Below are 26848 nucleotides of genomic sequence, written 5' to 3' on the forward strand. Positions count from 1 at the left end.
ACACAAGCTTATCTTCTTTAATGAGGAAGATTGGACAATCTGTACATTTTAGGTATTTTTCCACTAATGAAAAATCATTGACTCAAAACTTTCATTCTTTTTCTCTCTCCACAGATCCTGTCTGACTGTGGAATATTTTTAGCAATTTCTGTTTTTATTTTGTATTTGTCTTCTCTGAACTGCTTCCAACATCTTTCTGTCATAATGTCAAACGAAGAGCGAGATTGCAGAGAACCCAAATGCAGAACGCCGGGACAAGACTGGAGTCAGGATGCTTCCTCAGAACCAAACACAGGCAGCAACCAGGAGGAATCTTGCCTCAGGGCTCTGAGGCAGAGTCCCGACACAGAAACAGGATATCCTAGGAAAAACAGCAAAACCAGGACTGCTCTAGAGTTGACAGCTGTAAGCAGCCAGGAGACAACATATACCCAAAGATTGACCAATACTCTGGCAACCAGTGCTAGCGAAACCAGGGTTCTTATACTAGTCTCCTGATGAAACTCAGGTGTGTGTCAATCATTATGTGATTAGTAATGCATGGAAACAATGTGCTGCACAACAAGGCACCATCATTGGGGCTGAATCGAGGGCCAGCACTTGGAACCATGACAGTACCCCCCACCCCCATCAGGAGCCTCTAGATGACACACTGGGCTTGTCTGGATGGTTCTGACGGAATTCATGAATGAGGGAATGAAGGAGTGAGGAACCCAGGAACGTTCCTCCAGACCGTATCCCTCCCAGTTGACCAAGCATTGCAGACCCCTACCCCGGTGGCGCACATCCAGTAAACACTGGACGGTGTACGCTGGGTGGTCATCAACGATCTGGGGGCAGAGGGGGCTTGGCCAGAAGGCACAATGGACTGCTAGCCACTGGCTTCACCTGGAACACATGGAAAGTGGGATGTATCCTCAGAGCCATAGGCAATTTGAGCTGGACTGCCATGGCATTGACAATCCACTCAATCTCAAAAGGTCCCAAGAAGTGAGGGGCGAGTTTCTTGTGCTTGTCTTTGAGGGGGATGTCCTTAGCTGAAAGCCAAACCTTCTGCCCAGGCTGGTACACCGGTGCAGGAACCCGACAACGATCAGCAATTCTCCAGTTGCGGTCGGCGGTACGGATCAGGGCCACGCATGTCCTCCCAGACCTTGTGGCGACAGCGGAGATGGTCCTGAACTGAGGGCACGGCAATGTCCTCTTCATGGATGGAGAACAGAGGAGGTTGGTAACTGAGGGAGCATTCGAAGGGGGATCTGCTGGTGGCAGTGCAGACCAGAGTTGTGGACGTACTCAACCCAAGCGAGGTGGACGCTCCATGTGGAGGGGTTGTTCACCGTTATGCAGCGCAGTGCTGTTTCCAAATCTTGATTCGCCCGTTCCGTTTGGCCGTTTGTCTGTGGATGGAAACTGGACGATAGGCTTACTGACATTCCGAGGGCCTGACAGAAGGACCTCCATACTTCAGAGATGAACTGGGGACAATGTCTGCAGGGATTCCGTGGAGGCAAAGATGTGTTGGACGACCAGGTCGGCTGTCTCCCGAGCTGTAGGGAGTTTGGGAAGGGCCACAAAATGCACTACTTTGGAAAAATTGGTCTACTATGGTGAGGACAGCAGTGTTCCCGTGAGAAGGGGGTAGTCCTGTGACAAAATCCAGGGCGATATGGGACCACGGACGGCTAGGTAGGGGTAAGGGACGAACCAGGCTAGCAGGTGGTCAGTGGGAGGCTTTTCCATGGACGCAGACAGAACAGGCAGAAACAAAGGAACGGGTATCAGCGTCCATGGAGGGCCACAAGAAGTGTTTCTTCAAGAGGAAAAGTGTCCTATCAATCCCCAGACGGCAGGCAAAATGAGAAGAATGTCCCCACTGAAGAACCTGAGACTGCACGGACTCTGGTACAAAAAGGTGGTTGGGTGGTCCATCACCTGGGTCAGGTTGGGTCTGTTGAGCTTCCTTGACTATGGCCCTGATCTCCCAGGTGAGGGCCGCCACCACACAGGACCAGGGAAGAATGGTCTCGGGGTTAGGATGGTCCTCGGTAGTGTATTGCAGGGAGAGAGCATCGGGCTTCCCATTCTTTGACCCAGGACGATAGGTTAACGTAAACCTGAACCTGCCAAAGAATAATGCCCACCGGGCTTGGCAGGAATTCAGGTGTTTAGCGGTTCGGATATATTCCAGATTCTTGTGGTCTGGCCAAACAATAAACGGATGCTCCACTCCCTCTAGCCAATGCCTCCACTCCTCTAAAACAAGCTTGACTGCCAGTAACTCCCAGTTCCCCACATCGTAATTACGTTCTGCAGGGGTCAACCTGCGAGAAAAAAGCACAGGGGTGCAGTTTCTGATCGGAACTTGAGTGTTGTGAGAGAACCACTCCCACCCCGGAGTCAGAGGCGTCGACCTCCACAATGAATTGACTGGAGGGGTCTAGTTGGACCAGGATGTGGGAGGACGTGAAGCATTTCTTCAACTCCGAGAACACTGAGTCAGCTTCGGGGTTCCAATGAAAAGTGGTTATAGGTGAAGAGAGTTGAGTAAGGGGCACCACCACCCAACTATAGTCTCTAATGAAACGGCGATAGAAATTAGCAAACCCCAGAAACCATTGGAGTTGTTTGCATGTCGTGGGTCGAGGTCACTCCGCCACCACCCAGATCTTCTCAGGATCTGCCCTTACTCGCCCACTCTCAATGATGTATCCTAAGGAGCTGATGGAGGGAACATGGAATTCACATTTCTCAGCCTTGACGAAGAGCTTGTTTTCCCAAAGCCTCTGGAGGACCTGACGGACATGCTGGGTGTGTTCCTGGAGACTACTGGAGAAGGTCAGGATGTCATCCAGATAGACAAGCACAAATCAATTTATGAAGTCTCATAGGACATCATTGATCAGAGCTTGGAAGACGGCGGGAGCATTGGTGAGGCCGAATGGCATTACTAGGTATTCGAAGTGGCTGAGAGGGGTCTTAAGTCTGTTTTCCACTTGTCTTACTCCCTTATCCTAACCAGATGGTAAGCGCTTCATAGATCTAGTTTAGAGAATATGGTGGCCCCGTGAAGTAGTTCAAAAGCGGAATTGATGAGAGGCAGTAGGTATTTGTTTTTGACAGTTATGTTATTTAGGCCCCGGTAGTCGATGCATGGACGCAGTGAGCCGTCCTTCTTCCCCACAAAGAAGAAGGACCCTGCATCTACCAGGGAGGATGAGGGACGAATAATGCCTACTGAGAGAGATTCATTGATATACTCCTCCATTGCTTCCCTCCCTGGTCGGGACAAGTTATATAGCCAACTGGTAGGCAGCAGAGCTCCAGGGAGAATGTCGATTGCGCAATCGTATGGCCAATGTGGGAGCAGGGAAAGACCCTGTTGTTTGCTAAATACTTGCCCCAGGTCGTGATACTCCGCTGGAACCCTGGACAAGTCTGGGGTTTCAGCGGCCGACGAACTAGTGGTAGCCTTTACTGGAGAAAGGGCCAACTGGAGAAAAGTGGAGTGGCAGAACGGACTCCAACTGACTATCCTGCCTGTGGACCAATCGAGGTGGGGATTGTGGCAGCTCAGCCAGGTGTACCCAAGAACCATTGAGTCTGCGGGAAGGCTATCAGGTGAAATTGGACCCGTTCCCAATGGTTTCCAGAGATCAGCAATGACAGCAGAGGTGTATGGTGCGTGACTCGGGTCAACAGCCTTCCATCTAATGCCCGAACTTCTAGAGGGGTACTCAGTGGCTCCTGAGGAATCCCGGCCCAGGAAGCTACATCTTTGTCCAACAGATTTCCCTTGGCACCAGAGTCCACCAAGGCGGAAAGGGACAGGGACTGTTGGAGGTGCCTTATGGTATCTGGGATCAACATCCGGTTCTGGGGGACAGAAGGGAAAGTTGCCTGGCTCACCAGGACCCCCCCCCCCCCTTACTGGTGAGCCATCTCCCCTTGGCCGAAGGGAACAAGTGGCAAGAAAGTGGCCAGGCTGGCCACAATAGAGGCAATTCCCAGCTCTTAACCTCCAACGTCATTCGGAGGGAGAAAGACAGTTCCGTCCCAGTTGCATTGGTTGCTCCCCCAGAGTGGTGCAATTGGCCAGGTCAGGAGCACCTCTAGGAGTGGAAGGAACAGAAAGGCTCGGGCTAGGGGAGGCTGGAAAGGAGGCTCGTGGGGTTAATGGAGGTGTTGGACGAACCATCCTCTCTCTGCCATTCCCCGAGTCAGTTGTCCAGCCTGGTGGCTAGGGAGATCAACGCACCCAGTCACCTTTATCCTGTTGCCAAGGCCTTGCCAAAAAACCCCCCGGAGAGCCTCATCATTCCACCCCGAGTCAGCTGCTAACGTCCGGAACTCCACAGAGTATTCTGTGGCACTGCAGGAGCCCTGACAGAGGGTGAGTAGTCGCTTGGCTGCCTCTCTACCCAGGACAGGATGGGCAAAGACCTTTCTCATTTCCTCAATGAATGTGTGAGACAAAGAGCAGGTCTCTGGCTGATTATCCCAGATGGCAATGGCCCATTCTAGCACACCTCCTCGCAACAGCCCCACGATAATTACTACCTTGGATCTCAGTGGTGTACGTGGAGGGCCACTGCTCAAACACTAATGAGCATTGTAGCAGGAAGGACCAGCACTTTCCCAGATCCCCAGTGTAGGGTTCTGGGTCAGGTATGTGCAGTTCCTTGGGTGATGCTCTTACAGATTGTCCAGGCTGGTCAGACAGAATTCTTGGATTGGAAGAGGTAAGAAGAGCAGAGACTCAGCTGACCTGTTCACTGACCTGCCCAACATTCACAGCTAGAGTATAGAAGTCTGCCATAACTTCCCAGAGCTGCTGGTCATGCCAGCCCAAAAGTGAACCCTGGCTGGTGAGGGCTTCTTGCAGGGGATTCATGTCCACTGGGTTCATGGTGGCCAGAGTATTCTGTCACAATGTCAAACAAAGAGCAAGATCACAGAGAACCCAAATGCAGAACACCAGGACAAGACTGGAGTCAGGATGCTTCTTCAGAACCAAACACAGGCAGCAACCAGGAGGAATCTTGCCTCAGGGTTCTGAGGCAGAGTCCCATCACAGAAACAGGGTATCCTAGGAAAAACAGCAAAATCAGGACTGCTCTAGAGTTGACAGCTGTAAGCAGCCAGGAGACAAAATATACCCAAGGATTGACCAATACTCTGGCAACCAGTGCTAGCGAAACCAGGGTTCTTATACTAGTCTCCTGATGGAACTCAGGTGTGTGTCAATCATTATGTGATTAGTAGTGCATGGAAATCATATGCTGCACAACAAGGCACCATCAATGGGGCTGAATCGAGGGCCAGCACTCGGAACCATGACGCTTTCCTACCATAAGTACACAGTACTCCACACGTTGTCTCACCATTACCCTATATAACTGACAGATAACCATAAATTTTGTATTCAATTCCCGAGCAATAAACAATAAAGTTCTGCTAGATTTCTAAGTTATTTGCAGTACCTACATGTTAACCTTTCATGAATCAAGCAGTGGCACACCTGAATCCCTCCACTTCTCCAAGCTCCACAATTTCTCACCATTAAGATGATGAGCTTCTTATTTATTTTTCCTGCCAAAATGGACAGTTTGTCATTTTCCCATATTATACTTAATTGAACAGATCTTTGCCCACTTACTTAAGCCATGTCCCTTTGTAGCCTCTGTATACTTCCTTCACAACTTATGTTCTTACCTATCTTTGTGATACCATTTGTACCTTCATCCAAGTCATTTATATAACTCGTAAAAAGTTGAGACCCTAATACCAATGACTGGGCCACACCACTCATTGCCAACCATATTAAGACCTATTTATGTCCACTCTCTGTTTCCTGTCAGCCAGCTCATTTTCTAGGTGTTATCTCTTACACCATGAACCTTTGATGCAGTATCTTATCAAATGCCTGCTTGAAATTTGAGTGTAGTACATCCACCAGTTCCCCAATATCCACAGCACCCATTACTTCTTCAAAGAACACCAATAAGTTGGTGAAACTTTATATAGCGCGATCAGCTCTTGGCAAGACACTGGCAAATTGCTCACAGATGTCTAATATACCACATGACATCCAGCAGTGATGATATGGTGATCTCCTGCCCTATGACAACTGAAGCTCTGATGTCAATCACAGGTGTGTGCTTCAGTTGTACTAACAAGCCCTTACTGAGCATTCATTGGGAAAACACTTTCAAATTACACACACAATGATGCATGAGAAGCAAGATTCTCCAGTGACACTGGGATAAATAAACAAGTTCCCTGTACAGACTAGCACATCTACTCAAGGACAGGCAGTTTTCTATCTCAGTGTTTTCTGGTAAAGCAAAGAAAATAAATGAATTTGTGCTTAGTGGGTCTGAAAAGTTTAGAAATCATCTTTATAGCCCACTTCTTTACCCCATATAATAATTTAACATCTTTCCCATGTTATTGAGGTTTAAATATAACGGTATTCTTTACACTGGACCAGTTACAGCTGCAGTTGAAGATCATTGACTATATCTAACGCTTACATGCTGATTCATCCTCTGACCTCTGACCTTTGTTCTTATTATTTTGTTCTGTGTTCTATACCTTGGATATTCATCGTGAATGCTCAAGCGGGTTCTGTAGCCCAAGTACAACACCAAAGCAGTTCCCACACGTAATGTATGCTTGAATGGTAAACACTGAATTGCTTTAATCCATTATTTCAGGAAAGGTCTTACCTTCCAGGGTTCAGTATCAACCTACAATACTAATAAACAGAAGTTCAGAGGTTTTCTTTGCAATAGTAAAATAAAAACTGAGGCAAGGTTTTATTATATTAATGAGGAACTTGGTATGACATCAGAGCAGTTACTGTGACGTCACAGAGAAACTAATACTCTTGTGCTGCCCTGAAAAACTATTTCAACCATTTCTTATGTTCAATATCAAATAGAGTTGGCTGTCATCCATAATTAACTACAAATATACATATTATGTGTCTCAATGTATGTGTATTATGAACAAGTTTGTGCACAAATTTTATATCTGGCTACTTACACCTACATGAACACATATGTGGTTATGAAGGATACATTATATGCTGTCCATTGGCCACACATGGCTTTAGAGATAGTTTATTGTTTAAGTTACCTGAATAGCTATCCAGAGATGTGAGTTCAAATCCCACTATGTTAACTATGGAATTTAATTCAATTAATAATAAAATAACTAATGACTGACAACAAAACTACGAGATCACTTCTCTTCTAGTTCACTAACATCCTTCAGGAGAGGAAATTAACTCTGATTAATCAGTCTGACTGGTATGTAACTTCACAAGCACCTCTGAAATGGTCCTGCAAGCCAGTCAGTTGGAGGTCATTTGGGATGGGCAATAAATGCTGGCAGTGCTCATTTTTCACAAACTCCTTTATAAGTGGTTTGGATTGGTTCAGGGAATGATATTGGTAGATCCACAATTCCTGGGATTAAAGAGTTGTCCTAGCAAGAGAAGCTAGATAGCTTTGGTCTATGTTCCTTTGAGTTTAGAAGAACAAGATGAACTCATCTGAACCTAATAGGATCATAAGGGAGCTTGACAGGGTAGATGTTGAGATGTTTTCATTAGTGGAAGAGTCACAAACAAGGGGAGATAATTGCAAGATAAGGGGCTAGTCATTTAAAGCTGGAGTGCATAGAAATTTCTTCTCTCAAAGGGTAGTGAATCTCTGCAATTCTCTGAGCCCAAGAGTGGTGGAAGCAAGATCAATAGAAATACTTAAGGTGGAAATATTTGAAAGATCAAGGAATTATGGGGAACTGTCACAGAAGAGGAGTTGAGGCCAGTGTAGATCAGCCATGATCATATTCAATGACAGTGTAGGCTTGAGGGAACTGGTGGCCTACTCTTGCTCCTATTTTCTTGTGTTCTTGTGCATTTGCTTTCAGGAGGGTCAGTATTACATTCTCCAAAAGTGTAATACCCTAAAGTTTGATTGTAAGGTGCAGTGCAGCAGGCAGAACCAAAACAATGCAAATACCCAGGTGAGGAAGTGGAGACTGGTGCACTTGCAAAGAATCAGTTCCCTCAGAACATGTTTAAAACATGCTAAGAAAAATAAATTCCTGCACCTAATTGTCTTCACATTTTCCTTCAGCAGATTCTAGCACTGTTGAGCCTACAAATGACAAAACAATCTGGGCAGAGGACGATGTACCTGAAGGGTCAGAGTTTGAAGACATCTGGGATACAAGACAACAGCCAGAGTAAGTGACAAAAGCTTTTATGCTCTGAGTTAAAAGGACATAAAACAAATCATAATCCATATTCTGTCAATATTGACACTAATATGGAAGCCATTCCCATGACATTCATCTATCTTTTGTAGTCACTTTATTTGAAATGCGTCAGTGTTTTAGCACTTGTTTAAAATAGCAAAACCTTTTTTCATATTTCCTAATGCTACCAACCTAAAATAGGATGTTAAAACATTCTCTTATGTTCCCTGCTTTGTCACTATAAATATTTCATTTTTTGTTATGTAGCATCAAAGTATGTATTTTATTTATTGCCTTGAATCTGTGCTGCCAGTAAATGAAATTATGGATGATCTGTAACTAAATCTCTATATACTGCTTTAATAAAAGAAACCTATCAGTTTCAGGTTTACAATTGATGGATGAAACGTCAACTACCATTTGCAGAAAAGAATTCCAAATTTCCTTTTTGTGTGGAAATGACTTCTTAGTTAACCTGACAGGCTAGCATTAATTTTTTAACAACGTCCCTTTTTCCCTCTGGTGTTCATTTTTGGATGTTGGCATTGTAGCGTTTATAATCCATTGCTGAAATGAGGAGTTAAGAGCCAAACCCGTTGGGGGTCTGGAGTCACATAAGAGCCAGACCAGGTAAAGCTAGCAGATTTCTTCTCTAAAGAACTTTAGAAAACCGGATGGGTTTTTCCAACAATCCTGTAGTTTCATATAACCTATGACTGACAGTAGCATTTTTTAAATTCCAGTTTTTATTTAATTAATCATGGTGGGATTTGAACTGATGTCCAAGGTTCAATGAACCAGAACTCTCATTGTTAGTCCAGTAACTTAATTACTATTTTAACATCCTCTGGTCCTCAATTCTCCAATAAGTGGAAATAATTTCTGTACCTTTCTTATCAATATTAATATTTTGAAAACCAATCACCCCTTAATTTGAATTCCAGAGAATATTACCCTATACTGGAAAATTTCCTCTTGTACCTTAGGAGCATAGGTATCACTCTAATATTCTAATAATGCTGCAGTCTTTCCAAGGCCAATGTGTTCTCCCTACTGTATTACCCAGGTTTTCTGTCAATCACCCAGCTGTGTTCTTAACAGTGCTTTTATAGCTATAATAAAAACAATGTGGAAAGATGCCCAGATACATCCCATTCACAAAAATCTAATCTAGCTAATTACTGCCAATCAGTCTACTCTCAATCAATAGCAAAGAGATGGGAGCGTTTGTCAACAGTGCTATCAAAAATAGAACATAGAACAGTACAGCACAGAAACACGCCCTTTGACCCATAATGTCTGTGCTAATCATGATGCCAATTTAAACTAATTCCATCTGTCTGCACATGATCTACATCCCTCCATTCCTTGTCTGTTCAGTTGTCTGCCTAAGTGCCTCTTAAATATTACTATCGCATCTGCTTCCACTACCTCCCCTGGCAGTGCATTCCAGGGCAAAAAAACATTCTGGGCAAAAAAACTTGCCTTGCAAATCTTCAAACTTGCCCCCTCACACCTTAAATCAATGCTCTCCAGTATTTGACATTTTCACTGCAGATTAAGATTCTATCTATCTTATCTATGCCTCCCATAATTTTATAAACTTCTACCGTCACCCCTCAGCTAACTATGCTTCTGAGAAAATAATGCCAGTTTGTCCAACCTTGATGTCACACTTTGAAGAGGTGATAAAGAGGTTTGACAAGGGTACAGTGGTGGACATTGTCTATATGGACTTTAGCAAGGCCTTTGATGAAGTCTGGCATGATAGATTAGTCCAGAAGATTAGATCATGTGGGATCCAGTGTGAGCTAGCCAATAGGAAACAAAATTGGCTTGGTGGAAGAAGTCAGAGGGTCGTAGTGGAGGGTTGTTTTTCATTGGAGGCCTATGTCCAATGGTGTGTTACAGAGATTGGTGCTGGGTCCACAATTGTTTGTCATTTATATTAATGATTTGGATGAGAATGTAGTTGGCATGGTTAGTAAAGTGGGAAAAGTTAGTAAGTTTACAGATGACACCAAAATTGGTGGTATAGTGGACAGTGAAGAAGGTTGTCTAAGGTCTTAACAGGATTTAGATGAACTGGGGAAATCAGCCAAAGAACGGCAGATGGAATTTATCTCAACAAGTGCAAGGTGTTGCACTTTGGCAAGTTAAACCAAGGCAGGACTTGGACAGTAGATGGTAGGGCCCCGGAGAATATTGCAGAGCAGAGATACTTAGAGGTACAGGTACGTAGTTCCCTGAAAGTGGGGACACAGGTATGGACTCTTGACCTTACAATCTACCTCATTATGACCTTGTACCTTATTGTCTATCTGCACTGTACCTCCTCTGTAGCTGTGACACTTTACTCGGCATTCTGTATTGTTTTACCTTGTACTACCTCAATGCACTGTGTAATGAATTGATCTGTATGAATGGTCTGCAAGACAAGTTTTTCACTGTACCTCAGTACATGTGACAATAATAAACCAATTAAATTCAATGTTGGTGAAAAAGGCGTATGGCATGCTTGCCTTCATCAGTTTAAGGCATTGAGTATGGGAGTTAGGACATCGTGTTACAACTGCATAAGTCGTTGGTGAGACGACTTTTGGAGTACTGTATGCAGTTCTGTTTGCCTGGGTATAGGAAGGATATCATTAAGCTGGAAAGGATGCAGAAAAGATTTATAAGGATGTTACTGGAACTGGAGGGCTTGAGTTATAAGGAGAGGCTGGATAGGCTGAGACCTTTTTCCCTGGAGTATAGGAGGCTGAGGGGTGACCTTATAATGGTATATAAAAACATGAGAATATGGTCATAGTCTTTTTCCCAGGGTAGGAAAATCTGAAACAAATGGTTTTAGGTTTAAGATGAGAGGGGTAAGATTTAAAAGGGACCTGAGGGGGAAATTTTTCACACAGAGGCTGGTGGGTATATGGAAAGAGCTGCCACAGGAAGCTCTAGAGGCAGGTACAATTACAATGTTTAAAAGACATTTAGACAAGTACACGGACATGAAAGATTTTTAGGGATATGGGCCAAATGCAGGCAAATGGGACTGGCTCAGGTAGGCAACTTGTTCGACAGGATAAGATTGGCCGAAGGCCCTGTTTCTGTGCAGTAAAACTCTATGACTCTGTAACCTCTCCTTATAACTAATATTCTCCAAAACAGGCAACGTAATGGTGAACCTCTTTTGCGCTCTCTCCAGAGCCTCCACATCCTTCCTGTAATGCAGTAACCAGAACTACACACAAAACTCCAAATGTGGCCTAACCAAAGTTTTATGCAGCTACAACATGACTTCCCAAATTTAATACTCATTCCCATGACCAATAAATGCAAGCATGCCATACACCTTCTTTTGAGGATGCAAAGGGGATGCAGAAGGTCTGCAGAGAGATATAGATAGGTTAAGTGAGTGGTCAGGGATCTTGCAGATGGAGAACAATGTTGGTAAATACGAGGTCATCCACTTTGGAAGGAAAAATTGAAGATCAGATTATTATTTAAATGGTGAAAGATTGCAGCATGCTGTTGTGCAGAGGGACTTGGGAGTGCTTGTGCATGAATCACAAAAGGTTGGTTTGCAAGTGCAACGGGTTATCAAGAAGGCAAATGGAATGTTGACCTTCATTGCCAGAGGGATTGAATTTAAGAGCAGGGAGGTTATGCTGCAATTGTACAGGGTACTGGTGAAGCCACATCTGGAGTACTGTGTGCAGTTCTGGTCTCCTTACATGAGGAAAGATATACTGGCTTTGGAGGCAGTGCAGAGGAGGTTCACCAAGTTGATTCCGGAGATGAGGGGGTTAGCATATGAGGAGAGATTGAGTTGCCTGGGATGATATTCGCTGGAATTCAGAAGAATGAGAGGGAATCTTATAGAAACATATAAAATTATGAAAGGGTTAGATAATATAGAGGCAGGAAGGTTGTTTCTACTGGTAAGTGAGACTACAACTAGAGGACATAGCCTCAAGATTCGGGGGAATAGATTTAGGAATAGATGAGGAAAAACTACTTTTCCCAGACAGTAGTGAATCTGTAGAATTCTCAGCCCAGGGAATTAGTAGAGGCTACTTCATTAAATATATTTAAGACACAGTTTGATAGATTTTTGCATAGTTGGGGTATGAAGGGTTATGGGGAAAAGGCTGGTTGGTGGATCTGAATCCACGGCTAGATCAGCCATGATCTTATTGAATGGCAGAGAAGGCTCGACAGGCAAGATGGCCTACTCCTGCTCCTATTTCTTAAGTTCTTATGTTCTTCACCACCCAATCTACTTATGTTGCCACTTTCAGAGAGCTATGTGCTTGAACCCCAAGATTTCTCTGTACATCAATGCTCTGCCATTTACTGTATATTTTCTGCTTATATTTGACCTCCCAAAGAGGAACACCTCACACTTGTCCAGATTAAACTCCATCTGCCACTTCTCCACCCATATTTCCAACTGATCTGTATTCTGCTGTACCCTTTGACAACCTTCTTCACTTCCATAACTTCCCCAATTGTGTGTCGTCTGTGAACTTACTAATCAACCCACCTATATGTTCATCCATGTCATTTATATGTAACACAAACAACAGTGATCCCAGCACTGAACCCTGCAGAACACCACAGGTAACAGACGTCATGTCAGAATAACACCCCTCCACCAATACACTGTGTCTTCTATGGCCAAGCCAATTTTGCATCCAACTCTCTGTGGATCTCATGTGCCTTATCTTCTGGATCAGCTTGCCATAAGGGACCTTGCAGAATGCTTTACTAAACTCCATAAATGGCACTTACTCAATAATCACCTACTCACTGATGCTCGGCTTGGGTTTTACCAGGACCATTCAGTTCCAATCTTCATCACAGACTTGGTCCAAACATGGACTAAAGAGCTGAATTCTACAAGGGATGTTAAAGTGACAGCCCTTGAGACCAGGTCAGTGTTTGACCAAAAGATGCCCTGTTAAAACTGAAGTCAATGAGCATCAAAGGGAAAAGATTCCAATGGCTGGAGTAATACCTTGCACAAAGGGAGATGGCTGTGATTGCTGGACATTGATCATCGCTGCAGAGATCCTCAGGGCAGTGTCCTAGACACAGTCATCTTCAGCTGTTTCATCAATGACCTCTCTCCCATCATAAGAGCAGAAGTGGGGATGTTCACTGATGATTGCACAATATTCCATTCCATTCTCTTCAGCAAATGAAGCAGCCCTTGCCTGCATGCAGCAAGACCTAGACAACATTCAGGCTGATAGACAGCAAGTAACATTTGTGCTACAAAAGTCCCAGGCAATGGCTAACTCCTAAAAGATCTCTCCTTAATCTCAGGTTTTTATTGACACTGCTTACAATGTCATATAACTTTGCACCATTGACAAACTGTGGCTCTTTATGCCACCTAACGTTAAAAAATACAATGAATAGTTGAGAACCCAACACAGATCCTTATAACACACTATTCATTGTATCTGGGAAATTTGAGGACCAGTCCATTACTCCTAATCTGGCCATGTCAAGTTCCATAAGTGTAAGCATTTGCCTTCAGTGCCAAATTCCTGTTTTAGCTAACAACCTAACATGAAGTTCATGAAAATTTAAAAGAATGAAGAGTGCTTTTTGAAAAGCCTTGAAAAAATGCACAGAAATAACTCCATAAACATTCCTCTGGCAACTACATTGGACACCTCTTCCAAAAAAAAATTAGGTTTGTCAAGAATGAGTTACCTTTACAGTCCATACTAGCTACATTCAATCAGATGAAACCTTTCAAAATATTTGGTCAGTCCATCCTTGATTTACAGACTTTAATTATTTCCTGATAAGGAGCCCAGTCTTCCCTGTCGCACCACTCATAAATAACAGTTTGAAATGAGCATTCTGCTTTACTAAGGACACAGTGGCACAGCTAGTAGAGCCACTGCCTCACAGCTCCAGTGACGCAGGTTCGATCCTGATCTTCTGGTGCTGTCTGTGTGGTATTTGCATGTTCTTCTTGTGACGACGTGAGTTCTCCCTGGTGCTCTGGTAGGTCAGCAAGTTAAATGGCTGCTGTAAATTGTCCCAGTGAGTAGGTGAGTGGTAGAATCTGGGGGAGAATAGAATATAGGGAAAATTAGTGGGAGAATAGGAGTGCTCAATGGACTGAAATATCCTCATTGTTGAATGGAAACTGGAAAATCTATGGGAATACTTCTGAAGCAAGAGGATTTTAGAAAATCATATTTAAGGCATCTGGAATATTCTCAACTACTTCCTTTAAAACTGTGGAATAGTAAGTGTGGTTGTGAGAATTTGTCATTATGTAATGGTTTTTATTTCGTTCATCACTGTTAATATGTAAACATTGATTTGGGGCACCATCCCTGATTTCATGTTGTTCTGTACTTTTGGGTGTGCATGGGCATTTCTGGGAGCCGCTGGGGATTGATGCAGTAGTGGGAAAGCAGATCTCTGGCCCACAGTGGTATCAATTGGTTCTGTTTTATGTTAAGCTCTTCTTGGACAGACTTCTCTGATCGTCTGTCACTTTGTCCGTGAACAGATTCTATCCCATTACATTCAAATTGGCCATTCAAAAATCCAGAATGGCTGTATTTGTTTCATATTCTCCCATTCAGACATTGCATTGAAGTCAATCATACTACAGTAACTATTGTTGGATGGTAACTAAGTCTTCCCTCTATAACTTTCACACCCTTACTTTTGATTGCCTGGATTGCTTTCATTGGGCACCTGTGCCTATTGCAAAATTAAACTATCATAGAATCATAGAACAAGCTTACCTGAGGTTTAGAAAGCATGGGTCAGACAGGGCTCTGGAGAGTTACAAGGTAGCCAGGAGGGAGCTTAAGAATGGACTTAGGAGAGCTAGAAGGGGGCATGAGGAGGCCTTGGCGAGTAGGGTCAAGGAAAACCCCAAGGTGTTCTACACATATGTGAAGAATAGGAGGATGACTAGAGTGAGGGTAGGACTGATCAGGAATTAAAAAAGGAAGCATGTGCCTGGAGTCAGAAGAGGTAGGAAAGGTCTTTAATAAATACTTTGCTTCAGTGTTCACCAGAGAGAGAGACCTTGACATTTGTGAGGATGTTGTACGATAGACTGATATGCTAGGGCATGTCAATGTGAGGAAAGAGAAAGTGCTGGAACTATTGAAAAACATTAGGATAGATAAGTCACTGGGGCCAGATGGGATATATCCAAGGATATTACGGGAAGCCAGGGAAGAGATTGCCGCATCTTTGGTGACGATCTTTGTATCCTCACTAGCCACAAGAGTAGTGCCAGATGATTGGAGGGTGACAAATGTTCCTTTGTTTAAAAAGGGAGTAGAGATAACCCTGGGAATTACAGACCAGTGAGTCTTACTTCAGTAGTGGGCAAATTACTGGAGAAGATTCTTAGAGACAGGATTTATGGGCATTTGAAGAAGCATAGGCTGATTAGGGACTGTCAGCATGGCTTTGTGAGGGGCAGGTCATGCCTTACAAGCCTGATTGAATTCTTTGAGGGTGTGACAAAGCACATTGATGAAGGTAGAGCAGTGGATGTGGTGTACATGGATTTTTAGTAAGACGTTTGATAAGGTTCCTCATGGAAGACTTATTCAGAAAGTCAGGGGGCATGGGATCCAGGGAAACTTGGCTGTGTGGATTCAGAATTGGCTTGCCCATAGAAGACAGAGGGTGGTGGTAGATGGAGTGTATTCTGCCTGGAGGATGGTGACCAGTGGTGTTCCGCAGCGATCTGTCCTGGGACCCTTGCTCTTTCTGATTTTTATAAATGACTTGGATGAGGATGTGGAAGGGTGGGTTAGTAAATTTGCTGATGATACAAAGGTTGGTAGTGTTGTGGATAGTGTAGATTACAACAGGATATTGATCGAATGCAGAGCTGGGCTGAGAAGTGGCAGATGGAGTTCAACCCGGAAAAGTGTGAAGTGATACACTTCGGGAGATTGAATTCGAAGGCAAAATACAAGGTTAATGGCAGGACTCTTAGCAGTGTGGAGAAACAGAAGGATCTTGGGTTCCACGTCCATTGATCCCTCAAGGTTGCCACGCAGGTCGATAGGGTTGTTAAGAAGGCGTATGGAGTGTTGGCCTTCATTAGTCAGGGTATTGAGTTCAAGAGCCGCGAGGTGATATTGCAGCTCTATAGAACTCTGGTTAGACCACACTTGGAGTATTGTGTTCAGTTCTGGTCGCCTCATTATATGAAGGATGTGTAAGCTTTAGAGAGGGTGCAGAGGAGATTTACCAGGATGTTGCCTGGATTGGAGAGCATGTCTTATGAGGATAGATTGAGCGAGCTAGGGCTTTTCTCTTTGGAGAGACAGAGGATGAGAGGTGACTTGATAGAGGTGTACAAGATGATAAGAGGCATAGATCGAGTGCACAGTCAGAGACTTTTTCCCAGTGCGAAAATGGCTAACACGAGGGGACATCATTTTAAGGTGATTGGAGGAAGGTATAAGGGGGATGTCAGGGGTAAGCTTTTTACAGAGGGTGGTGGGTGCGTGGAACGCACTGCCTGCAGAGGTTGTGGGGGCAGATTCATTAGGGACATTTAAGAGACTCTTAGATAGACACGGGAATGATAGAGAAATAGGGGGCTATGAGGGAGGGAAGGGTTAAATAGGTCGTAGAGCAGGATAAAATGTCGGCACAACATTGTGGGCCGAAGGGCTGTACTGTGCTGTAGTGTTCTATGTTAAGGGAAACAGGTCATTCGACCCAAATTGTCCAAACCGACCAGTAGGCACCCTTCCATATTAATCCCATCTCCTAACACTGGCTCCATAGCCCTTTATGCCTCAGTAATTCAAGTACTCATCTGGACACTTCTTAACACTGTCAGTAACCCAGCTTCCACCACTGTCTCAGGCAGTGCAATCCAGGTACTTCCCATTCTCTGAGTGAAGAAAGTCCCCATGTCCCCTCAAAATCTCTTCCCCTTTACCCTAAATCTAAGTCCCCTAATTTTATCTAACTCTGATAATGGGAGAAGTTTTCTGCAATCTACCCTATCTATACCCCTCATAATTTTATATACCTCAATCATGTCCCCTCTCACCCTCCTCTGCTCCAGGGAGAACAGGCCTAGCTTCTCCAGTTTCTCCTCCTAAGTAAACTGCTCCATCCCAGGCAGGGAGAAGTTCTCAATGAATACTTCTCTTCGGTATTTACCGAGGAGAGGGGTCTTGACGCGGAAGGGAGTGCTGGTAGGGGTAATGTTCTCGAGGTTGTAGATATCAAGAAAGAGGATGTGTTGAAGTTGTTAAGTAATATCAAGACAGATAAATTTCTGGGGCCTGACGGGATTTTCCCCAGGCTGCTTCGAGAGGCTAGGGAGGAGATTGTTGAACCGCTGGTAAGGATCTTTGAGTCCTCGTTGTCCACGGGGATGGTGCCGGAGGATTGGAGGGTGGTGAATGTTGTCCCCTTGTTCAAAAAAGGTAGTAGGGATAGTCCAGGGAATTACAGACCGGTGAGCCTTATGTCTGTGGTGGGTAAGCTGTTAGAAAGGATTCTAAGGGATAGGATCTATGAACACCTGGAGAATCATGGACTGATTAGGGACAGCCAGCATGGCTTTGTGAAGGGAAGATCTTGCCTCACAAGCCTGACAGAGTTCTTTGAGGAGGTGACGAGGAAGATTGATGAGGGTAGTGCAGTGGATGTGGTCTGTATGGATTTTAGTAAGGCACTTGATAAGGTTCCACATGGTAAGCTTCTTCAGAAGGTCAGAGGCCAAGGGATCCAGGGAAGCTTGGCTGTGTGGATTAGGAATTGGCTTGCCTGTAGAAAGCAGAGGGTTGTGGTGGAAGGAGTGCCCTCGGATTGGAGGGCAGTGACTAGTGGTGTCCCGCAGGGATCGGTTCTGGGACCTCTACTTTTTGTGATATTTATAGATGACTTAGATGAGGGGGTGGGTGGTGTCCTACAGGGATCGGTTCTGGGACCTCTACTTTTTGTGATATTTATAGATGACTTAGATGAGGGGGTGGAAGGCACTAACCCAGCCTTACTAAAAGTTTGCAGACGACACTAAGATTGGCGGTGTTGTGGATAGTGTGGAGGGCTGTCAGAGCTTACAGAGGGATATTGATAGGATGCAGAGCTGGGCTGACAAGTGGCAGATGGAGTTCAATCCAGAGAAGTGAGAGGTGGTACACTTTGGAAGGACAAACTCCAGGGTGGAGTACAAGGTAAATGGCAAGGTACTTGGCAGTGTAGAGGAGCAGAGGGATCTGGGGGTTCATATTCACAGTTCACTGAAAGTTGCCTCACAGGTGGATAGAGCAGTTAAGAAAGCCTATGGGATGTTAGATTTCATAAGTCGTGGGATTGAGTTTAAGAGCCGCGAAGTGATGATGCTCTAGTTAGACCACACTTAGAGTACTGTGTTCAGTTTTGGTCGCCGCATTATAGGAAGGATGTGGAGGCGTTGGAGATGGTGCAGAGGAGATTTACCAGGATGCTGCCTGGATTAGAGCGTATGGAATATGAGGAGAGGCTTAAGGTGCTAGGTCTTTATTCACTGGAAAGGAGGAGGATGAGAGGAGACATGATAGAGGTATATAAAATATTGAGAGGAATAGATAGAGTAGACAGCCAGCGCCTCCTTGCCAGGGTACCAATGCTCAAGACGAGAGGGCATGGCTTTAAGGTTATGGCTGGGAGGTTCAGGGGAGATGTCAGGGGGAGGTTTTTCACCCAGAGAGTGGTTGGTGCATGGAATGCACTGCCTGGGGTAGTGGTGGAGGCAGATACATTGGACAGGTTCAAGAGTTTGTTGGATAGGCATATGGAGGAGTGTGAGATAGAGGGATATGTGGGAGGAAAGGGTTAGATAGTGTGAGGGTGGTTTGATGGACGGCACAACATGGTGGGCCGAAGGGCCTGTTTTGTGCTGTATGGTTCTATGGTAACATCTACATCATTCCCATTTTTTTATACACCCACATTCTCATCAATTCCCTCCAGATTCTACCACTCACCTACGCACTTGGGGCAATTTACTTTCCAATCTCCTCTTCACCCTCTCCAGCACAATGATATTCTTCTTATACCTTGGTGACCAGAATTGCATGCGGTACTCCAGCTGAGGTCTGGCCAAGGTTTTATGAAGTTGGAGTATAACCTTCCTACTTCTGTATTCAATGTCCCAACAAATGAAGGGCAATATCCCATTTGCCTTCCTAACCATATTATCTATCTGCCTTAGAACTGTGAATTTTGTCTTCATCCATGTCGATGTTTGTGTGAGTTGCTGGTTCTGTTGTCTTTAGGTATGAAATTCTGTTCAAACAGAGCGTTGGCACGGAGGATGTGTTTCTAGGCATGAGCAGAAAGGATGGATCTACAGCCTGTTGTGAAGACATGGTGGTGAGCAACTATTATTGCTATGAGTGACGTAGCCATAGAGTCACGGAGTCAGCACAGAAACAAGCCCTTTGGCCCACCAGCTGCTCACATCACTGTTAGGATATGTGGTTGAGTCAGTGAGTTGTACTGGCAGTACAGTGGCACAGCTAGTAGAGTCACCACCTCACAGCTCCAGACACCTGGGTTAGATCCTAATTTCTAGTGTTGTCTGTGTGAAGTTTGCACATTCTCTCTGTAACTGTGTGGATTTTCTGTGGGTGCTACAGATTGCTCCCATATTCCAAAGAAGTGCGAGTTGGTAGGTTAATTGACTGCTGTAAATTGCCCCTAGTGTGTAGGTGGAACCTGGGTGGAATCGATGAGAATGTGGAAAGAATAAAAAAATGGAAATAATGTAGATTAACATGAATGGGTAGTTGATGGACAGCACAGACTCAGTGGACCAAAGGGCCTGTTTCCTTGCTGTATCTCTCTTTGACTCGTATGTCTTGATCTGAAGGGCATAAGCACAGTTTTCAATGGGTGTTGTAGCAAGAGAGCTCCTCAAATATTATTCAACAACCCATGCTTCATACACACAGTGACTGAGGCACATCACCCAATATACTTCTCTTACATCAATGATCATCAGCCTTCCTTAATTAATGATAGACTTCAGCCTGTTCCAGAAATGCATCCAGTTCAGTTTGAACAGATTCAGTTTAAATGTATATTCACTGCTAAACTTAGTAACTTATTCCAAACATTTTATGGATTGAGCTAAACTTTTTCAGTCTATGCTCATTCTGTACTTGAGATACTCACATGCATCTCCTTGATGTGAAGCTAATGTAATTCACATAATCTAATCGTGTACATGATTTAATCCTTCCATTATTTTAAATACTTCAATCAATTTTCCTAAATTCCAGAGAATCAGCAAAAAAAACTGCCTTCCATGTGGTAATCCTCTCAAGGCATTTCATGAGTGGTATTTAACAAAATTCGATGTTAACATCCTTAAGAAAATGTGGCAGCAGGTGATCAAAAGCTTGGTGAAGGAGGTAGGTTTTAAGTAAAGTCTTAAAGGGGGATAGCAAGAAAGATTGGGTGTTAAGGGAGGGAATTTCAGAGCTTAGACCCCATAGACAACTGAAGACAAACAGTCAATAGAAGCAGGAAGACAGAGGAGCTCAGAGTACAGAGAGGTCTACAGAACCTGCCAAGTTACGGGGATATGGAGGGATAAATCTCTGAAGGGTTTTAAAATACTCAAAGAGAATTTTGCATTCAAGAGGCTGTGGGTCTAGGAGTTATTAAAGATCAATGAATAGAGGATCAATTAACAGAATCAGCAGAAAGAAGGGCAAATGCTCATGTTATTTAGCAATTTTAATTGACTGTTGCATTGTTTCAATATACTGATGATAGCCTTCGGGTAATATTCTTAAACCTATTTTTCAGATAAAAATCAAACTGCCAGACTGCAAACCAGCAGACCTCACTCTGGATGTTAAAGAGCGATTTCTGGGCCTTCGATCGTCCGTCTAGTAAGTGGGAGACTTTGGTCACAGGGATGGACCAGCATGTGATGTGTCACCGTGTATTTTGGGCTGGGAGGGGAACACACAAAGTTAATGCTGCTGTGCTATAAAAACAGAAAATGCTGGAAATACTCAGCAAGTCAGCTGTGGCAAGAGGAAAAGAGTTAACATTTAAGGTCAAAGACCAGCCACCAGAACTGGAAAGAACACTGTTAAACTGCAGGGAAGGTGAATGTCTCTGACTGGGTAAAACCAGGATGACTATGAGGATAAACTGTAAACAAAGTGATCTGGTCAGTAAAAGAATGGGAACAGTAAGAGAAGATGTGCCCGGCAGGTCAGGCTGGACATGTCCTCCACTCCCAAAGAGTAAAGAAAGGAAAAAAACGGAAAAAGAACAAGGTGAGCCAGTATCACAAATGGATGAACGATACAAACAGAGAAGTCAAAACTGAGTCCTTTTTTGCTTTTTTTTCCTCTGAAGATATAAGGAACTCCTGGATTATTTTTTAATATAGGCTTTTAATTCAACCCCTCTTCTGCTTCCCACTTCCTCATTCCCACATTACCCAAACTACCCCTTTATCCATTCTCTGAGGAACCATCAGGCTCTGCAGCTAGAAAGCAGGGCCCCTGATCAGTGATGGCGAAGCAGCCTACCCCCATCAGAGATCACAGTGTGTTTCTCCCATGCCTCCAAACCCACCAACAGGGATCTCAGAGAGATGCCAGAGCATGAGATAAGGGCAACCTGGAGAGTAAGGTCATATACATGTTCTTCTCCAGCAGATTCAGACAAGAACTTTGATGTGTTATAAAATAAAAACAGAAACTGCTGGAGATACTCAGCAGGTCAGTCCGCATCTGTGGGAAGAGAAGCAGAGATAATATTTCAGGTGAAGGCCTTTGTCAGAACTGGGAAGGAGACAAAAGAAGCTTGTAATCTACAAGGAGGGTGGGAGAGGAGGGAAGTCTCTTTGATGTAGTATTCCACAAATGTAGAATAGGAGGCAATGCATTGACAGGCCTCTCAAAAGCCTGCTTGAAATGTGAAAGGGCAGGGCATTCTAGCTGCTGCCTTGGATATCAAACACCCAATATTGGTTGTAAACTCGAGGCATGGCTCTTGTCTACTGCAACTCCCTGGAAGCGAGGGTCACTGTGACAGGCAAGAAAGGCCAGTGGCTGGACCTCTGCCTGCAGCAGCTAGGATTTTATTTCAAAACTAAACTTTATTCATAAAAAATATATACAGGAAATAGAATACAACCAGTTCATGTTTTTCTTTACATTCATTGCATCGTCAAGTTAATACGTTCTTTCAACAAAGCACCAATCCCACTCAAGTTGCCTCTTTGAACAATGCTCCCTTCCAATGTTTGCAGGGCTGTTACATGGGATCCAGGCCCTCAGTGCCCACTGGCAGCAGGACTTTAGACTGCAGTCCTTCCCCACCAAGTCTTTGCATTGGCTGCACCAAGCTTCGGTGCATCTCTCAGCATGTACTCCTGCAGCCTGGAATGTGCCAAATGGCAGCATTTGCCTACGGACATCTCATTGCACTGGATGACCAATGTGCGTCTTTCACCGAGTTGATGATCTTCCAGCAACATTCGATGCCTGTGTCAGCGTGCCTCCCTGGAATAGTCTGTAGATTAAAAAGCCCTCTGTTATGCTCTGCTCGGCTGAACCTCAACAGAGACCCTTACAATCTTTCCTAGACCTTCTTTGCAAATGCATAGTCCGTGAAGGGCAAACAATAGTCTCATCCTTATCGCAGCCATCTTGAGAATGTGTTGGGAGTGAAACTCCAACTGTACAGAAAAGATCTGATTGGGGGGGTTGGCTCTCTGCCAGTCAAGCAAGGTCTGCAGCAGAGACAATCTCATAGGTAAAACTTATAAAACTGAAACATATTAACTATTGGTCTACCAACCTGTTTCCTTGCCTTCATAGACTGCGGGTTTCTAAAACTGATATGTCATTTGTAGTTTTTAAACTGATGCAAAGCTAGCGTACACTAAGTGAACTCAATTTAGTAATTCTTGTTATCTTCCTGACTTTCTTTTGTTTTCCAGCAAGCTGGGTTTACACCTTCCCCATCCTGTGGACCACAAGAATGGAAGGGCTCAGTTCCACTCTGACACTCACACACTGGAAGTTACCTTAACTATGAAGAGAGAGTATGACTTCATTAACTTTGCTTGAGCAGATAACTAGGAAATAGAGATTATGGCAGAGTCAGATCAATGACTAATACTTTATATACAAGAGCAAATATCACCCAGGATTATTGCCTATTTTCAACTACTTTTAAAGAGGCAACGCTATGTAATTGCCCCATTCATAAAGAAAAGTGGGATTGCACAAAATAATTTACCAAAATTCTGTGCAACAAACCTAAACCTTCCTCCAGGAAACACACAGACAACAGGGAGTCGTAAAAGTATTATGAGAATCTTTCTTGTGGATTTTTCTCATTAGTTTGATCTGTTCTGAAGATGTGAGAAAGACGTTCCAGATTAATTGTAATCTCATCTGTTTTTCATAATGTTCTGTGCAGATTTGAATTGTTAAAGCACAAAGCTTGCCCTGTTAACCCTGCCAAGCTACCCCACAGAGGAAATGATAAGCTGATACAACAGGGGAAATAGAGAATCAGTGATCTCTGCTCTATCACATACCCAAAGACAGAACAACACACTGAACATCTCTCGCTTATTGCCATTCTCTGCCTTTCTTCTTTTTTTGTTCAATATATATCTCAAAGTTCCCCTTGTGCATCTAAGCCATTCAACTCAGGCCCTTCATTTAACTGCATTGCTGTGTTTGATTATTAATTAATATTCCCTCTCTTGCACCAATTCCATTTTTTGTGCCTTCCCTTCTATTCCCTCTGGAACTTTTAATTGGTGTGGAGGCAACCTGTTCCCCAGAATGTTGTGCTGTTTATCAATAATCCATTCCTTTTCATCTCAAACATCTTACATTTTTTGATCAGTTTTAATGTCTTCTCTATCCTATTGGTATTCTATTGTAAACTGAGGAAGAGTATTAATTAAATATTTCTGATACTACCTGTGAACATTGTGTGTGCCCTGTTGACTCTGACCTATTTTAGTTATTCTTTTGTCATTGGTGTGTCTCAGAATTTTTTTTGATAATTTTTTTTAAATTTTATTTACAGCGTGGTAACAGGCCCTTCTGGCCCAACGAGTCCACGCCGCCCATTTTAAACCCAAATTAACCTACCCGTATGTCTTTGCAATGTGGGTGGAAACCGGAGCACCCGGAGGAAACCCATGCAGACGCGGGAGAACATACAAACTCCTTACAGACAGCGACGGGAATCGAACCCCGATCGCTGGCGCTGTAATAGCGTCGTGCTAACCACTACGCTACCGTGCCGTGCTTTCTCCCAGGTTTTCAATAAAATTAAATCGCTGTACAGATATAAAGTCAGAATATAAAGTCAGAAGCAAAAATGAAGCAAATGACCTCCAGATAAAAGTCCAAATAGGCTGAAAAAATGGTCAAACTGACAAACCTGTGATCGCTGGGTTTGTTTTTAATTCCCTTTTTTTGAACATAGGGCTAGTATTGCAATTCTCCAGTCTTCCGGGAGATTATGACAGTACGTTCTCAATTTAAACTCTTCTCTCAGCAACCTAAGATGTCCATAACTGCTGGCATATGCTTTAAGGACAGACAACCTTTCCAGTACTTCCACCTTTTTAGTTTTTAGCCCATCCAACATCTCAATGACCTCTTCTTTTATAGTGACCACAGCAGCATCTTCTATTATTCAGCTATTCCTCCTGCTTCTGTTTTGATCTCTCATTGGCTCCACTCCTCATTTTATCCATTTCCTGTTGATCTGCCAGTAGGTTGCCGTTTCTGTTAGCTGCTTTCTGCTTTCATCTTCTGCCTTTCCATTCTTATTCACTTTTTCACTTACCCCCTGAGTTTTCTATATTCAGTCCAGTTCTTGATTGTATTATCATCCTGACACAGACATCCACCCTTTCATCCAGAACACCCACTGCACTTTCCATGTGACCTAGCAATTGCATTAGTTTAAATTAATGCACTGTATTTGCTAATGAGGTCTCCTCTACATTGAGGAGATCTATGATCCAATGCTGCCTTGTTGTCTAAGGCAGCCAATCACACCTCACTTCTGAATTTCATTTCTTCGGTCCAATTTTCAACCAAAGGAGTGACAGTCTGGAGCTGAGTATTCCGGTGAAGCACAAAGTGAGCATTAAGGTTACTGGAGAGTAAGTGCCACTTGGTAGTTTTGTCGATAATGTCTTCACTTCTGATAAGGGGAGAAGTTTCCTACAGTCCACCCTATCTATAACCACTCATAATTTTATATACTTCAATCACGTCCCCTCTTGACCTCCTCCATTCCAGGGAAAACAGACCAAGCCTCTCTAACGAAAACATCCTGGAGAACCTCCTCTGCATCCTCTCCAGTGCTATCACATCCTTCCTATAGTGTGGTGATCAGAACTGCACGCAGCACTTCAGCTGAGGTCTGACCAATGTTTTATAAAGTTGGAGCATAACCTCCTTGCTATTGTATTCATTGCCCCAACTAATGAAGGCCAGCATCCCATATGCCTTCCTAACCACATTATCAACACACTGCCACCTTCAAGAATCTTTAGACTTGCACGCCAAGGTGCCTCTATTCCTCAATACTCCCAAGGACCTTGCCATTCATGGTGTATATCCTAGCCTCATTTGTACTCCCAAAATACATCTCCTCACATTTATCAGGATTAAACTCCATCTGCCATTTTTGAGCCCATTTTACCAACACAGCAATATCACCCGGTAGACAACCTCCACACTGTCAACAACTCCACTAATCTTAGTGTAATCTGCCAGTTGGTGGTGAGGTGGTGATTTGTTTCGAGGTGGTGGTGAGAGATGGTGAGGTGGTAGGGAAGTGGTGGTGAGAGATGGTAGTGAGAGATGGTGAGGTAGTGGTGCAGTGGTGGTGAGAGATGGTGAGGGTGGTGAGAGATGGTGAGGTGGTGGTGATAAATAGTGCACAGTTGTGCCTTTCACTGTGTACATGATTCATGCTGCCTGAGGAGATGGGCATTGTAGATCCATAAACTAGTCCATTGTATAATTGTTAAGTGTATGGAAACTGTAAGTTGATTCTGTATCCTTCTTTAGAAGAAAGAGGGTAGAAAAATTACACTACAGTCTCCCTTTAAATGCCTATATTGTATTTGCATTCCTTTTACAATCCCTGAATGTTGACCTGTTGTCTCAGTCTAAACTGAATTTAGTCAGAAATTAGAATAAACACATTTTTAACCATTCAGCTGCCTCTGTGGAGGGAACTTAAAGACTAACCATGTTTGTAATGTACTGTGCTGCTGTTGCAAAAAGCTAATTTTCATGGATATGTATGCCTATGACAACAAATTTTAAATTGAACTTAACAGATATCACCTCACTACTACCTCTCCACCCATTCTTTAACACAAACTGAAACCACTTATTACTACCACCTATGCTAAAGCATTAAATTAAACATAAAGAAGGTTCACAAGTTTCACAGGACAAGCAGGACATTGGAATCACCCTTACACACAGATAAAATATATCTTCTATATAAGAAATAGTTGTTTCTTTAT

At 43.7% G+C, this 26848-nt stretch overlaps 1 protein-coding gene across 5 annotated transcripts in view; it reads left to right on the plus strand.

The window, feature by feature from the left end:
- dnaaf6 (dynein axonemal assembly factor 6) overlaps positions 1 to 24270 on the plus strand; it is a 56356-nt gene extending 32086 nt beyond the window's left edge. For 3 of the 5 annotated variants that reach the window (XM_052021736.1, XM_052021737.1, XM_052021739.1), the window contains exons 4-8: positions 8151 to 8259; positions 19566 to 19662; positions 20574 to 20705; positions 21106 to 21191; positions 23264 to 24270. In XM_052021736.1, the coding sequence (XP_051877696.1) occupies positions 8151 to 8259; positions 19566 to 19662; positions 20574 to 20705; positions 21106 to 21191; positions 23264 to 23393 (554 nt within the window). In that variant the 3' untranslated portion in view covers positions 23394 to 24270. The remainder of the gene's footprint in view (positions 1 to 8150; positions 8260 to 19565; positions 19663 to 20573; positions 20706 to 21105; positions 21192 to 23263) is intronic. The other 2 variants (XM_052021740.1, XM_052021741.1) reach the window with 2 other exon arrangements.
- The last annotated feature ends 2578 nt before the right edge of the window (positions 24271 to 26848 follow it).

This window comes from Pristis pectinata, chromosome 8 (assembly GCF_009764475.1).
Source record: "Pristis pectinata isolate sPriPec2 chromosome 8, sPriPec2.1.pri, whole genome shotgun sequence".
Classification (NCBI taxonomy): Eukaryota; Metazoa; Chordata; class Chondrichthyes; order Rhinopristiformes; family Pristidae; genus Pristis; species Pristis pectinata.